Source organism: Triturus cristatus, chromosome 4_2, assembly GCF_964204655.1.
Source record: "Triturus cristatus chromosome 4_2, aTriCri1.1, whole genome shotgun sequence".
Lineage (NCBI taxonomy): Eukaryota > Metazoa > Chordata > Amphibia > Caudata > Salamandridae > Triturus > Triturus cristatus.
Genome location: NC_140586.1, coordinates 317,104,811 through 317,122,032, shown reverse-complemented (window position 1 = coordinate 317,122,032; position 17,222 = coordinate 317,104,811). Strand labels below are relative to the sequence as shown.

Sequence of the window (17,222 nt, the reverse complement as noted above, 5' to 3'; positions counted from 1 at the left end):
TAACGCATGATTGTACTATTGGTTATTCGACCTGACTTGATCAATATTAATTGTGGTTGTGCTGCAATAGCTATATATTTTTGCATGTTATTTAGGTAGATTTTTATCTACCTTATTGACACTTTTGGGTAGTGAGTGTCCATAGCTAACTAAGCACCCAAATTCTATTTTCATATACATCAACTTATTTTACGCCTCTTTAACTTAACTGTTGACAAGTGTGTGTGTTTTTTGATGTGCAGGACTTTTCCTTTTCAGGAACACCACTACCCTCTTTCATTTGTAAGAATTTTCTTCCGTTTGATGAAATGTGTCAGGCCGTGTACTTTGAGGCAAAATACCTTCAAGGGTCTTTGCGGCAGGGAAAACGCCATGAGAACGATATGTACTGAAGTGCCATGATGGCAAGTCTCAATGGGGAAGTCAGCCGGCAGGCAAGAGGCTCCCCAGGAGCTGGATACTAAGAATAGAGAAGCTAGAGTTGTGTTGCAAAAGGGGTGTAGGAGAGGATAGGTGTGGGCGTGGTGGGAGAGGTGCTTGGAGAGAAAAAGCTACCAGAAATGTCCGGAATAAGTGGAGCAACTGGTGTTTAGGGCAGAGATAGGTCCTGGAACCATTAAGAGACCCTCAAAGACCCAGAAATTGAACCTTGGAACGGGGTGAAAGAGGAGGCACTAGTACTTAAGGGAGTGGTGAGCAAACTCAATCAATCAATCAATCAATCAGGGGGTTTAAAGCGTGCTACTCACCCGTGAGGGTCTCAAGGCACTGGGGGGCTTGAGGAAGGGGTTGCAGCTCAGAGTCAGCTGAAAAGCCACGTCTTGAAGCTTTTCCTGAAGGTGTGCAGGGTAGGGGAGCATCTGACGTTCACCAGGAGCTCGTTCCAGGTCTTTGCTGCGATGTAGGAGTGGCTCTTCCACCCTCTCTGGTTTTGTGGATGTGCGGGGTTTCTGCTAGGGCAAGGTCAGTGGAGCTGAGGTTTCTTTTGGGTATGAGGAAGGAGACTCTTTAGTTGAGGTGTTTGGGTCCGGTGTTGTGGAGGGATTTGTAGGCGTGGGTGAGTTGCTTGAAGGACACTCTCTTCTCGATGGGGATCCAGTGGAGGTCTCGCAGGTGTTGGGTGATGTGCTCATGCCGTAGGATGCCTAGAACGAGTCTGGCCACAGTGTTTTGGATGATCTGGAGTTTGCTTAGCAGAGAATTGTTGAATCCAGCTTAGAGGGCATTTCTGTAGTCCGGTCTGCTTGTTATGAGAGCATGGGTGATGGTCTTTCTGGCTTCAGGGGGATCCACTTGAAGGTCCTGCGGAGGAAACGGAGTGTGTTCAAACAGGTGGAGGCGATTGCATTGATCTGTCGGGTCATGGTGAGGGAGGAGTCAAGTATGAGGCTGAGGCTCCGGGCGTGATCTGTGAGGGTGCGGGGGAGTTGCCGATGGTGGTAGACCACCAGGAGTTGTCCCAAGCTGAGGGGGTGGGTCCAAGGATGAGGACTTCTATTTTTTCCGAGCTGAGTTTCAGACAGCTGCTGCACATCCAAGCAGCGACGTCTTTCATACCTTCTTGGAAGCTGAGTCTGGTGGTTTCGGGGTCCTGAGTGAGAGAGGATGATCTGGGTGTTGTCGGAGTAGGATAATATGCTGAGTCCATGCTGTCTAACGATGGTGGCGAGGGGGGCCATGTAGATGTTGAAGAGCGTGGGACTGAGCGATGATCCTTGGGGTACTCCGCAGTTGATCTCTGTGGGTTCGGAGAGGAAGGGCGGGAGTCTGATCCTTTGGGTTCTGCCAGCGGTGGTGGAAACTCATTGTGGTCCGTATGGCTGGGAATAATGCGCTGGAAGGGGAAACAACAAGGAAAGGAGATAGCCCCAAACGCAAGAGATGGGAGTGCATCACCACAGAGCCCAGGGGTTTCAGTCTAATGCACCATATCAATACTATCTCTATTTCCCTCCAGCCTCCCACCTCTGTAAAAAGAAATCAGCATTAAATTAATAACAATATACAACACATCAGATGATCCACAACATTTATTCCCCATGCCATTGTGCAATCACGAAGTAAGAAGAACATAGGAGGTAAAAAGTTGCCCAATTACACAAAAGAAGATTTAAGGCTCCAATACACCCTATAGCACAAGCACCACCGGGTGCAATCAGGGTCCCATCAAGTCATCAAGGCCTCAATACATCTCTTGGATGGAATGACTTATTTGGATCGTCACCGGGCAACCTGTGACCAGATTTGCGTGACTGAGTCCCAGCCTTTAAGTTCATCCAAAGAAGTAGAGACCCCCCTTGGGTTGCGTCCTGCCAGGGCAGGGATGAGGAGGTCAAGGGAGCCTCAGAGGGAGTAGCCTCCATGTTAGTGTCGTCTAAGGCATCCAAAAAGGACTCCAGAAGGTGGTATTCAGATGTTTTGCCCTGAAAAGTGATGATCACTGTAGCATGTTCCAGCAAATCATATTTAATGTCCTTCTTCTTAGGCTGAGGGTGAGGAGTCAAGCACTGTTTCTGACTGGTGTTGGAATGGCCAGACAAATCTGCTATGAACAGAATTTGAGTGTTCTTGTGCCGATATGGGCAGTATTTTTTGGCTTCCTGGAGGATCTGATCTAGCATGCTGATGCCATACACAACATGCCAAGACATGAGGCGGATGATGATCGTCTGGCACACTACTGTAGTGAACCCTGTGAGCCCTATGGAATTCCAGTGGTGGGTCAAAGGTAAGGTTCAGAAAATCAGGGATCAAATCACCCAAGAAGTGGAGCATATCATCCTTCTCAATGTGCACCGGAAGGAGTTGGAGGTACCAGATATCCTTACCCCTGTCCGGAATAGCATTGAGGTGCAATTCCACATCCATCTAGTGCCCCTCAACACTAGACAGTCTGGCCTGAAACAAGTTGATGTCATTTCACAAGGACAGTACTTCCAAGTTTGTTGCAGAAACCGTGTAGGACATCTGTGCAATGGATCCTTTAATCTCAGCCAGTTCGGTTTGGAGGGAGTGCTGAGGGCCGACTCCGGGTAAGCAGGGGCAGAGGAGGAATTGGTGGATGGCGCCCTGACCTGGGCTACATCAGCCATGGCTTCTGGGAGCATGGGCTAACTAGCAAGTCTGGATTTCAACATGAAGGAGGTAGGTTGGTGGTCAAGACAGGCGCAGAGGGTGAGATAACCCAATATGCCGGAGTTTGTCAGGAGGTACAAGACGACAGCAATGAAAGGGCGTATGGCTCACCAGTGGAAGCAATGTGTCACGGCTTTATAATCTGCCGTTGACCCTCAACTCTAGCTGGCCTCCTAGTACTGTTGCAGAAATCGAGAAGTGACACTCAAATGGTGCTCTTCGCCCAAGAAACTGATCTGGTTACCAATTTCCAACGCAAAGTACAAATTAAGGTGACTGCGCTGTAAGTATCCCAGTTCTGGAAACTGCTGTTCCTCAATAAAACCCCACGGAACCTGCTGTTACATACTCGGACAGAAGTACCGAAAAAACAATACTGAACCTCCAAAATTACAGATACTTTCAGGTTGTGGCTTTTGTACTTAAACTGGATGGCAGAATATCTACTATTTCATCTGCAATTGTGTACAACTCTCAAATGCATACGTTAGAGACAGTTTCCAACTCCCAACTCATTAGTGTAATTAAAAATCTCCCCTATGATACCTCCAACTGCTCCTAGTGACCAGGGACAAATTCGCTGTATAAGAACTTCCTCATTGAGCTTGAATAATGAGGAGTACTTGGCTAAAGGCAACCTTCATTGAAGTTACAGCTCTTGGCCAGATGGTGGCGGTAAATGCTTTCTCTTCACAACGTCTTAACGGTTTCCAGCGCTCTGCATGCCTCACACGGGAGGGGAGATGACCTGCCTGCTTAACTCGACATCGAGTCCACTCACTATGAAGTATGAAAACAGCTCCTCGGACTTCAATTACACCGACCCCTTCGGCAGTATCCATTTTGGGTCTTATCTAATAGGCAGGCGTCCGTCCACTCCCCCGGGAAAGCTAGGGACGAGCTGTCATTTTCTTTGGCATCCAGCACACGCCCCCCGACACTGTTTGTGGCTGCATCCACCCGTCCAGCAAACATCCAGCAGGCATGCGTAGCGGCAGAGCCAGTGGAGACTACATTGCTGGGAAGGCTGCCTTGCCTTCTGTTGCTCTCACAAAAATGCTGCAGACATCTACTGTCCGTTATTGGCAACCTCTAAAACTACGTACAAGAATTGGTACAGAGTTCCTCTAGAGTCATAAGGAAGAGAAGAAGCGATACTGTCAAGTGTGTTGGAGTAGAAATAACCCCACTAGTAGTGCTACGGAGAGAGAATTCCCCTTATCGGAACTAGGGCTCTCACACACCCAGCAAGCTAGGTGTCATGCTTCATCATATGAGCCTGCCCCTCATCAGGTCGACGCTGCAATCCCTGACGGGCACCCGAACCGGGACTCTTTGTCGGGGATCTTTTGTTTCTACTGGTAGGTGCAGTGGGGGTGAGGGGCCTAGTATGTGTAGATGTGAGTGTAGGTGAAGTGAATCTAAAATAGGTCAGTTAGTCCAAACAATGCTTTTATTATGACGGTAAACTGCCTAATTAAAAGGGGGCGAGAGGGGTAATAAGACTAGGAGTATTGTATCTAGCTGTGTATACCCTACTCTCAAGTGATCAACATGTTTCGTGCCATGTATGTCGTAAAGATCTGGGCACTTCCTCAGGATCGGTGGAAATACTATCTACACTAAGTGGATAAGTGAAAAATCTAAATACCACTATGTCTAGTTAGTAACCGGCAATGAAAAATTGGGAAACAGATATGAACAATACATTAGGGTGCACTCACACAGTATAAAAACTAATCATCAGTTGAACAATTTTTCAAAGAGAAATAGTCCCAGTGAGCAATTCAGACTAGGAGGAGACACGATCAAAACATAGTACCCTACTGGCTATCAGTGAGTTATGTAATGCCAATGTTGTCTTAAGAAGGTTAAAAACTAATAAAGGAAAGAAAGAGCAGTACGGTCAAGAGTAAAACTCACCTAAACTGTTGGCAAGAATGGCTTGCAACAGTTGCCGGCGGAAAATAGGACTCCAATTGGGTCCTAGAATTGGGAATGTAAAGGGGCACTAAGTAAAGCACTGAATAAAGGAGAGCCTGCAATGAAGGAATCACTGGACCTATTGTAGGTGTATGGATTGGGATAAGGGTCACAGACCTGGTGACCAGACCAAGGTGGGCTAATCATGTAGCCTAGATCAACCAGGGACCCAGATAGGGCTGTTGTTTAAATTCAAAAGAAAATTCCGTCAAAGCCAGGGTTGCACACTCCACTATGAAAGAGACCGGAGTAGGTGAAGACCACTCCAATGCCTGTAATGCAGTTTCAATAACTGACAAGGTGGCTCTCTGGCAAACATCCATCTGGCATGTGTAGCGGCAGAGCCAGTGGAGACTACATTGCTGGGAAGGCTGCCTTGCCTTCTGTTGCTCTCACAAAAATGCTGCAACCTCTAAAACTAACCTTATATGAGGATGATTATTTTTAACATAATCCATTGCCCTGGTAGTATGCCCAGACTAAAGCAACAGGACTCTGTGATGGAAAAAAAGACAACTGCTTGAAAATCACAAAATGGCTTGTTATTAATACTTATGCCCAACAGGAACGAAGCATAAAAGTACTGTTTGGTTGTGCCATAGGATTTTGGCTATCATGCACATGCCCCGAGACTGAATCCTTACCACATAGGAACCCGATACGTAGTAGGGTTGTCAGGAATGCCGAACAATTCTGTTGTCAGTCACTCAAAATGTGACTATTAAAGGTACATTGAGAGACCCTGGATTTGAGATGTGCTTGTGGTTATGACCAATGCAGTCAGGTGAAGGGGCATAATTCTTTCTATTCGTTGACTTTGGTCTGACAAACCCAAACACCGCACCTCCATGATACTCATATTCAGCTGGCACATGTGCTAGCATAAAAGTATTGGCTACTCATAAATGTAGTACAAGGGTTTTGGTCCAAACTGCCATGTTCCAAACGATTCCATGCTTTCCTGTCTTACTTACAGGACCGCACATGACGTAAATGTAAGCATGTTCTAACTATGGAATAACTTTACCTCATAATTCAGGATAGACTCATTAAAATACATACTTTAAATGGCAACATGATTCAGGTTTCTGTGTAATTAGAACATCTGCTTCTCTTTTCTAGGGCACATTGAGCTCCCACCACTGGAGAAATGCATGGAGGATATTGCTAAGAAGAGCAACGTGATAAAACAAAGGTAATAATTGTTCCATAAGGAATGTATATGGCTCCAACCTCAAACTCCATCCCTTTCCATCATACACTCCAAGATAACTGCTTGAGCATTCGCAAAGAGTATTTCTTGGTTTATGGCCAGTTACCTGTAAATGAGACTCAAGGATTATCTTCAGCTTGATGGGACCAGGTCTTGATGCCCCATCATGTACGGCACTAGGCTACACCTTCTGACTCTCTTCTTTCCCCTTCCCAACCAGCTTGGAGTGCTTTAAAAAAAAAAAAAAAAAATGAACAGAGTTTTACATAGCGCAAACTTGACCTGAATCGGGTATAAGAGCGCTTTACATAGCACCAGTTGCATTACATGAGGACACATTCATTTTTGCTAGGCACGGGTAGATTAAGTGATTTGCCTAGAATCACAGGATGTTCAGTGTCATTGCAGAGACTCAAAACCAGTTACCCAGATTCGAGGTCGACCGCCCTAGCCGTTAGGCCAACTCTTCTCCCAGTTGTGTAAGTACTCTACAAAAATCATTAAATGATACAGAATGCTATAGACTTCTCTGGATATTAAAAATTGTATTTTCATTTCTTTCAACTTGGTAAACATTTAAAGGGGTAGCTACTTCGATAATGTACGTGTTGTATGTGTCTGGTTGGGAAAACCTATTAGTTTTTAAGAAAGCCCTCACCCACCAACCTAGTTGGTGGCATGCTTCATCATCGGGCCCCACCCGAGGCACCGAATGTGCCTCAGGTGTGCTTCGACGCCTGATTACAGCGGAGCAGGATGTGTTAAATGAGTGTGCAGTGAAGGTGTTTAGAGTGGGGTTAAAATGCTGTCCTAGAGGTCCCAAACGGTTAATTTATTGGTGAGCCACAGGCAGAGTTCAAAGCATGGCTTTTGGACGTGGTAGGAGAGACTTATGGTCTCCCACGTCCAGTGTGGTCAACTAGTTTCAGCCAGGCCTTTGGTTAAAACTGGCTTTTGTCAGGACCTATGTGTGAGGGGGTGAAACAAGGGACTAACGTGTTGTAAGCACCCTATGTGAAGCACTCGCTAAGGTGCTGTAATTGTAAGAGGTTGCCTTTATTACCCTGAACCCAACTAGACATTTCTACCCTATGACTAAGCAGTAGACATTCTTCCAAGTAAGAGTTTTCCATATAAAATGACAAGTAATGACTCGAGCTTTTAATAAATGTTGTGTTCTTTCATTAAGGTATGGGACCATCGAAGGAAATGCTTTTCAGATCGAGTTTATCTAATACATTGACGAGCTTGCTTCAGAGATCGGCCTCAAGCCTACTTTCGTCCACCTTCTTCTGAGTGATCCCAGACTGGCACTGGAAGTCTTCTTCAGTGCTTTCACATCACCACAGTACCGACTGACTGGTCCGGGGAAATGGGAGGGAGCACGGAACGCCATACTGACCAAGTGGGACCGGGTAGTGACACCCATGAAGATGCGGGTGGTGAAGAAGACCAAGAGGTCTCTCCTTTCCACCATGCTTGGACTTCTCGGTCTCTTTGCTTCCTTCTATTTTATATTTACATAAACATCCTAGAAGCTGCACTGCTTTCCAGGTAGAGCTTCTTTCAAACATGGCCCATGGCATCTGGTATCTGTCAAACCTATCTCTGCAGGACAGGGCACCTGGAATTGCTTCAATGTCAGTCACTCAATCCCTGGCAGCACAGCACGCAGAATAATATACTGCATCACTAAACACTTATAAGGTCCCAAAGGACACTGCACTCCAAACCAAAACACACATGTAAAAGACATTGTCATTTAAGACACCAATAGCTCTAACTCTCACAAATGTGAGACCTATTGCATTGCAAATGCCTGTTCTAGAGTGTGTTATGCAAAATGGTTTTAAGTAAACAAAATGAATCTCGCTGAGGACACAGTGAACCTGCTAAACCAACAGAGAGCAAACAGGAAAGGGCCTGCCTTAAACCAGAGAGGCTGAACTAATCCAGGTAATTATGTGATTACCAGAAGCCAGCCTCTGAATACTTACACCGTCAGCGAGTTGCAAATTTACAAGGTGAACAAGTCCAACAAACACTAGAAACAAAATTGCTTATACCTACAAGTCTGAATCTCGGCCTCGGCACTAGAGTCAAAATCGTGTGACTCTGGGCAAATCACTTAATTTCCCTGCACCCAAAATTACACATTTCTCTCATAGATCCCGACCGCTCTAACCCACTCCCACCCACCTGGCTTTAAAAAAATAAAAGTTAACGTACCCACTCCGCTGGCTCGCCTCCTTCGATCCTCTCTGCTTCATCAGTCTATCAGCGCTGGTGGCAGTGTTGCCAGATTTTTAGACCCGTCCCAAGCCCAAAGCCGCTCAAATATAAGCCCAAAATAAACCCAATCAGACCAGTTCCAGCCCAAAAACCAGCCCAAATTAGCAAGTCTCCAATTATGCACAAATTGTCATCAGAAACAATTTTAACGACAAATATACATTCTATTCAATATACAGATGGTGGGAGGGTGTTAACTTGGCACCTGCCTTAATGCTATTAATTTTTAAGACCAGTTCTCACTGCGACTTCTAAGAGCCCCTGCAGCTCCACTCTGCCTATTGCTTAAAGATTCAGCCCCCCCCCCGAAATCAGCTCCAGTTCGAGAGGCAAACAGTGTGCGTCAGTGCACACCTTGGCATCAGCAACGTGGTGAAGCACGGAGTGTCAGATCCATGCCAGGAGAGTGGTAAACAGATGCACGCAGTGCGGCCAGCAGGTGCGTGCGAGGTTGGGTGGCCCCTGCACGGCCGTTTTCGAAGCTGGGCTGGCCTACGAACAACCGATGTGGTCAGTTTTGGTGTGGGTGTTAAAACACTCTTTACCTACGTCAACTTCCTGGCATCTATCAATATTCATCACTTCGTACAAATAGGGTGACCAACTGGCATGGGTGCAAATTCAGGACGGTGAGTGTAAAAATTCAGGACAAAGGGTCAAAATTCAGGACAAAAATTCAGGACGGGAGGTCAAAATTCAGGACAAAACTTCGGGACAAAAGGTACGTTTTACAGACACATCAAAGGAGGTCGCGTAATAGTGTATAAGTAATTCCATCTATATCCAAACATTCATCCATTTGAAAACGTGCGTATCTTTCCATCCATCATTTCACTCATCCATCCCTCCTTTCACTCATCCATTCATCCACCCTTTCCATCCGTACACTCATCCATCCACTCTTCCACCCAACCATCTACTCATCCATCCAGCCATTTATCCACTCACCCATCCAGCCATCCTTTCACTTACTCATCCATCCACCCAGTTACTCATCCTACCACCCAGTCCCCTTTTCAGTCATCCATTCATCCTCCCTTTTTCTCTTAATTGACCCTTTCACTTAGCCATCCTTCCTTTCTTCAATCCACCCATACTTCAACTCATTCACTCATGAATCCATCCATTGACCCTATCACTCATCCATCCATTCACTCACCGATCAGCCACCCTTTCACTCATCCATCCATCCTTTCGCTCATTATCCATCTATTCACCCTTCCATTCATCCATTCACCCTTTCACTAATCCATCCAGCCATCCACCCATCCCTTACTCACTCGCCCACCTTTTCCTCTTGATTATGAACTGAGCCTTTGTCTGCAGAATTGCAGACAGAAGATGCCCATCAAGAATTTCGCCCTTGCTGTCTTCCTAAAGCAAGGGGTGGGGTGGGGGAGGGTTCACTATGCACCTGCACATAGGCAATCTGAAAAAGTGGAAGTCATGAGTCATGCATGATGCACAGTGCCAGGCCATGAGGTGATTATGACATGGTGTTTCCAGGGCTTTAAGCGGGATGAAAAAACTGGGGGTCTCTCCAAGGGGTGTGTCTGATGTAATTAATGGTGTTGCTTAAAACAACTAAGCTAAAAATCTGTGCTTAGCATTGTGTGTCGCCGGACTGGTATTTTGCCTCTTCTGTCATTGCATCCAGATATATATCACAACAAGTAACGTTACACCTAAAACAAGCCAGAACCATTTGCTTTGTTAATGGTTGTTAGTTTCATAAAATAAAAATGCAGCAACCATGGCTTAATTGAATATAATATTGAAACTGCACTTTTCTAAAATGATGAGACGGAAAGAATTCCCTGCCCCAATCTCCACTCTGTTTCCCCCCCCCCCCACCCCCCCGACATTTGGCTCTAGTTGCGTCTCTGACTCACTCACCTGAGGTCGGGGCGGGCGTCGAAGTCCGGACTCAGCAACTGCGGGTGCGGACCACAGTGGGCGGCAGCAGCAGGGACACCACGTGCATCCGGCTCCAGTCCAGTCCAGTCCAGTCCAACTCCTCATGAATCCATGATGCGTGAATAATCGATGCGTCCACTCCTGTCCTGGGCTGGCGCGAGCCGAAAGTAAGAGCTCCGTGACTCCGTTAGGTCACGCACCGTGACGCCAGCATAGAGAACCGCAGGGGCTGGCCCAAAAATGAAACCCAGGGCCGTCATTGGTAGCGTTTTCGCGCGCTACTGGATTGACGGCCCTGGGGACCCCCACATTGGCCCGCACACGACGCATGTGCAAAGAGCACTGAACGCGACGGACTCCTCGGGACCTCGAGGTCGGCGCCTGCCCAGGCCACAAAATTGCGCACAACCTTTCAAATCTAGCCCAAAAAGTAGCCCCCCGCCAGGCATGGTTTTTTCCCGCACAACTGGGAAAAAAGTCGCCCAATTGTGCGGGAAATAGCCCAATCTGGCAACATTGGCTGGTGGTCTCTGCAGCAATTTAAGTCTCCAGTCCAATCTAGGTGCTGCTCTCATGCTGTTAATAATGTTAATGGGTACCAAACAATATGCCAATGCTACAAATGGCTTTTGCCAACACTTTTTTTCGTGTGTATTGACTTAAACAATTACACTTTAGACTACTTTTTCGGTCAGATTTAATCAGACAAAGGTAATTCAATTACATTACATTTCCCTTTTAGAACATCCGATACTTCCTAGTCCCAAACCACACCGTGGTGTCCACAATAACTTTACAATTACTTTTTTTGTTATGAATACAACAGTTTTTTGAATTTTTTTGACACCTTCTAACAATAAACAAAATTACACAAGAACATTCAACTCTTTTCAGCATTCATACCCACTCATACCCATTCGTATTCTTCATTTTATACAAAACAAACTCAGTGTAAACGTGTCAATGACACGTATAGGCCATCCATAAAAACAGTGTTCTTGTATTTTTTAAAAAACACTTTGTTCTTTGTTAAAGTCTTTTTGCCAATTGATTGGCCTTAACTAGTAAGGTCTACGCGTTTCGGAACCCTTTTCATCCTGGGATCCTCGTCAGGACCATTGTGCGCTAAAAAAGATAAGCAAGAGAATATTGTTTACCCAATGCCCTGTCTCTTTTTGTCTCAGGTAACTGCGCTGTATTTAAAAATCTCACCTGCAGTTTGAATGCAGTCTGTAACTCGCAAGGGGATTTGATGAACTAAACGTCAGCCTCTGCCTACAAAGCCAAAAGTGAAAATTCAATCAATTCCTAAAGCCCTCTCATACTGTCATGGGTTAGTAGTCTCTTAAAGTCACAATGTGCATTATTAACTGTTGGTTGCTTACTTTAAGGTGTCAATCGAGGTGCAGTATATCCGATGTCTCAGGCCAAAAAACGTCCGACGCCTCGATGAAAATGGCTCTGTCACAGTCCGTGCGTTGCAATGGCTTCAAAGTTGCCAATTGCGTTCGTGGCACTGCGGGCCAAAAAATATCATACGTGAGGGATTTCTCAAAGGATCAGTTGGAAGTTCTGTGAGCAGTATATGGAACAACAGTTGGTTTCAGCCTTACCTAAGTGGAACGAACTTCCCGCGTCTCAGTGGGGTTCATACACGCGGCTGCTGTGCTTCGTTTCTGCTTCCGTAGATTTTCGCCATTAAATCTTGACGCATAACGCGAGAACATGGCGTCCGGGTAGTGCTTTATGGGAAATGTGGTTCCCGGTCTGAGTTTGTACTTACTTTTCAAATAGCACTGCCTTTTTAACATGAAAAAAACTTTATTAGTCTGCCAAATAAACAGCAGAAAATGACGTTGTGATGCATAATAGCAAACCGCTACTGTGTTATAAACGGATCAATGAGATCTTTGATGTAAATAAGGTCCAACAGCACGTGTGAATCAAGCATTAACTTCTATTGTTCACCTGGGCAATATGGTAAAAGAACTCATTTATTTTGTAAAAATACCGAAGCGTGTTGCCGCAGCGCTATAGTTGGTACTATTGTGAGACTGTGGTCCATATCGCTATAAATATTTTTGATTCCTTTTCTTCTGGTCCATAGGATGTCCTTGATTTTTTTAAATGGGTTGTCCAACAAAAAAAATAGAAAAAAACTGTTTTATTATAGAACATTCTGCCCATATTATGGTTCTCTACTATGATGTTGGTATGCTTATTATCCTCATTCTATTGGACAAGAGAGGTCGAGAATTGGCCATCTTTTTGGCAGAGGTATCCTAGTGTATATGCATTTTGTCGCCCTACTGTATGGGCGCTCCCGTTAGTGATGTCCAATGTCTGTCACCTGTCTTTATTGTGAGAGTTATTACAAGTTGTAAATTTCTGAAAGTTCTTTTAGGCCGTCCACTGAAGTGTTAAATTTAATAATCAACATTGCTTCCCGTCTCAATAGTTTGGAGTCCAGATCACCGCCTCTGGCGTCTTGTTCGACTTTAGAGATAGTTGTCCATTTCAAATCTCTTTCCGTAGGGTTTTTTAAGGACCAATGGTTGACCAAAGGTGCATTTGAAACTTGTTTCCGAATTCTTGATTTATGTTGCTGGATTCTGTGTCTGATTTCTTGATTGGTCTTGCCAATATACAACTTATTGCAGGGGCACAGTATTCCATAAACCACGAATTTGGATTTGCAATTTGAAAACATATCGTGCTTCCAGTGGATTCCATTATGTGAGAACAGATCGCCTTCTATAGTTGACTCACAGCATGTGCATGTCCCGCATTTGTGATGCCCATGGATAGGTGGCAAATTCAAAAAGCTTCTGATTGGGGGAGGAGCCTAGCGCGCAACCAAGATGGCCGCTTAGGCTTGTGGCTCCCGAGGGCCTCCGCAACCTCCCACGTCTATCCTGTCATAATCCTGGTTTTCTAGAGGGGCTTTTGTCTATGATCTTGCGCTAAGGTGCCACTCGTTTTCCAAATCGAAATCGGACTCCGGGAACCGGACTGGTGGCGATCTGAAGTTTGCGGCCTTCTCCGGCCTTGGTCCCGAACTCGAGTTGGTGAGGTGCCCGGGTGCGAAGTGAACAACAGCGGCATGCCAGTCGGGGCCTGCCCCGGACCCCGTGCTTTCACTTTCGGTTTCGAGTTGATCTGCGGAAACTGACGTCGGGACTTCGGGTAAGCAGCGCCGAGGACGGAGTGCATGGCCTGATTCTCGAACTGTAAACGGGCCTATTTCAGTTGGTGGCCCGGATCTCCTGCATTGGTCGCCTGGCCTTCCTCCGGGTGCTGGAGGGTGCTGACCTTGGTGGTCGCTGATGATGGCGGCGAGAGTGGACGGCGACAAGCTGAAACCCAAGTCTACCCGGAGGGGAGCTTATACCCAGGCCAACAACATGGACCTCTATGCGCAGCCAAAGGGATCCCCTAGTGGATCACATAAATCGCCTGAGCGGCCCAAGGAGGCCTCGGGCGCATCGTCCGAATTGACTCTGCTGGATGTCATGGGGGCCATTGAGGAGATGAAGGCGACTGTGAACCAGCAATTTGATACCCTGGCTAATAAATTGGACTCGGTGTTGATTGATGTGAATTTGGTCAGAGCGGACCTGTCCAAAACAAATGACCGGGTCGACTCATTGACTCAAGCCTAACTGTGGATGTGGCCGCTTTGCAGACGGAGGTGCGGAGATTGCGGCTCGCCAGTGACCTGACTGATCGTCGCCTTCAGGATTCCGAAAGCAGGGCCAGGCGCAATAATGTCCGTATTATTGGGGTGCCCGAACGGTCGGAGGAGTCTGCTGCGGATCTTTTTGTGGAGGATCTAGTGGTGACTCATCTAGCACCCAAGGGACTGAGCAAGTTCTTCGCTGTGGAACGGGCCCACAGGATTCCGGGTGGTGCGCCCAAGGTGGGTGCTCCCCCGCGGCCTATCATTGCCCGACTTCTTAATTTTTGGGACAGAGATGCTATCCTTCAGGCATCGAGGGTGGCTGGGCCATTAAAGTTTGAGAACTCTAATGTTAGCTTTTACCCAGACTTCACGCAAGCGGTTCAAAAGCAACGGTTGGGATTTTTGGCCGTCAAACGGCGCTTGAGGGACATGGAGCTGAAATATGCGATGCTATTCCCGGCTAGGCTGCGGGTTGAGTTAGAGGGTCGCTCGCATTTCTTTGACCGGCCGGAGGCGGTTGGAGAGTGGCTGGATGCCCTACCTAGGGGTCGAGGTCGGGAAGGTCGGATGGCGGAGAGCGGAGAGTGCTCGACAGAGCAGGAATAGAACTGGGATCCTGGCTATGGACCGGACTGGTAACGTTTTGCACCTGTGGCTGCACTGGACTCCAGTTTGTAACACTTTGCCCTTTGGTATTTGGAGGTTGCGGGGGGCTTGCTGGGGCCCTTTCCTCCTTCTGGGGTTTTTCTTGTCTTCTTTGTAGTGAGTTTCATATTGGGGCGACAGGCACACTGCACGTTGGGGGGCTGTTTGGGCTCACGCAGGGGTGCAGGGAGGGGGGAGTTTTGTTGGGGTTGATGGGGTGGGGTTGGGGTTTGTTTGTTTGCATCACAAGGCGGGGTAATGTTTTCTGTTGTGTTATTATGATTGTGCTCTCCGGGAGGGGGATATTTTGTGCTGGGGGGGATGGGGGGTAAGGGGTTGAGACTTCTTTCATGGAATGTGAATGGGCTGGGGGACAGGATAAAGCAGGGGGTGGTCCTGCAGTTCTTGAAACGTATTTCGCCTGACATTGTGTTTCTGCAGGAGACGCACCTCATAGGGAACTCTTTCCATGCCATGAACAGGCGAGGATATCGCCTCCTGGCCCATTCTGGTTTCACCTCTGGCTCGAGGGGAGTGGGCATTTTAGTTAGGACCTCTCTCCCGTTGGAGGTGGATGAGGTGCTCCACGACGACAGAGGGCGCTACACTGCGCTGGTGGGGAGATGGGAGGGTAAGTTGATTTCGCTGGTTACTGTCTACGTACCGCCGGGCCTGCAGACGGCCACCTTTGCTGATTTGAGGCGCCTGCTACTTGGGCTTCCGGGGGGGGTTTTGATCTTGGGGTGGGATTTTAACGCAGTGGTTTCCGGAGTTGAAGATCGACACCCCCCTAGGGACCTCCCTCGGGCCCAGAACTGGCTGGGGGGCTTTCTGGATACCCTGGGACTGATAGATTGTTGCCGGTTGAAACACCCTGGACAAGCACAATATACCTTCCACTCCGGGGCCCACGGTAGTCTTTCGAGGCTTGACTATATGCTAGTGCCTGCGGCCCATGCTGGGATGATTGGGGAGGTGCGACACTTGGCCCGCGGTATATCTGATCACTCCCCTCTTTTGCTACACTTAGATATCGCCATGGGGGCGGTGGGGAGGGTGGCGCCGATCAACCCCTAGTACCTACGAAACCCCACGATCCGTGCAGACCTGGTTAGGTCCCTGGAACACTATTTTAACGACAACGTGGGGTCGGTGTCTTCCGCCGTCTCCCTTTGGGAGGCCTTTAAGACGGTGCTCCGGGGCCAGGCCCTGTCTCTCATCTCCCATACCAAAAAATGCGAGGCGAAGGAGGTGGTTCGACTAGAAAATGAGATCACCGAGTTGGAGATCGATTTGGAGCAAGGTGTTACGGATGACAGACTGCATGTGCTGGGGCTTAAACAGGCCGACTACAAGGCGCTGGTTACTGAATCTGCTAAGAGTATGAGCAGGGAGCAACAGGGGCGTTTGTACGATATGGGTGATAAGGCGGCGAAGTTGATTGCCTGGTTGGATAAGAAGGAGAGAGTGAGTCGAGTGGTGCCGGTTGTTGAGAGGGTGGATGGTGTGTGTGTGACGGACCCCGGTGATATTGTTGATTGCTTTGCGGAGTATTTTCACGGGGTTTACTCTCCGGTCTCTGAGCGATCGGAGGAAGACTCTCGCCTGCTGCTTAAAGACACTGCTTTGCCATCTCTATCTGAAGAGGATAAATTATTGATGGACGCGGCCCCGTCGCCGGATGAGATTGCTTTGGCCATTCGCTCTATTGCTTCGGGCAAGGCCATGGGTCCTAATGGCCTTCCCATCGAATTATATAAGTTGCGCCCAGATAAGATTGCGCCGTATCTCCGGGACATGTTCCTTGAGGCACAGGCGGTGGGCTCCCTCCCCCCTGACCAACGTCTTGCTACTATTGTTGTTATCCATAAGGAAGGGAAGCCGCGGGATCGGTGTACTTCTTACAGGCCTATCTCTTTGTTGAACGCGGAGCCCAAAATCCTCGCCAAGGTACTGGCCAATCGCCTGATCCGGGTCGTGGGCGACCTGATCCATCAGGATCAATCCGGTTTTATACCCCATCGCAATACCGCTTTGAACCTGCGGCGACTGCATGGCGTCCTCGCTAGAGCGCCATTCATGCGTGAGCCGGCCATTTTGGCGTCCCTGGACGCTACCATGGCGTTTGACACCTTGGAATGGCCGTATATTTGGGCAGCATTGGCGAAGTTTGGGTTCGGCCCGGGGTTCATCGGTTGGGTGAAATTGCTTTATGATAACCCACTGGCACAGGTGGTGGTCAACGGATGGGTGTCGGCTCCTTTTGCTTTGGGTAGGGGCACGCGACAGGGATGTCCGTTGTCGCCTCTTCTCTTTGCGCTTTGTTTGGAGCCCCTTGCGGAGTGGCTGCGGTGG

At 47.8% G+C, this 17,222-nt stretch overlaps 1 protein-coding gene across 1 annotated transcript in view; it reads left to right on the top strand.

The window, feature by feature from the left end:
* Nucleotides 1-17,222, top strand: part of LOC146833783 (dimethylaniline monooxygenase [N-oxide-forming] 2-like) — a 196,604-nt gene that overhangs the window by 168,705 nt on the left and 10,677 nt on the right. The window contains exon 8 of the mRNA XM_085601659.1: nt 6,241-6,313. Coding sequence (XP_085457785.1) covers nt 6,241-6,313 — 73 coding nt within the window. The remainder of the gene's footprint in view (nt 1-6,240; nt 6,314-17,222) is intronic.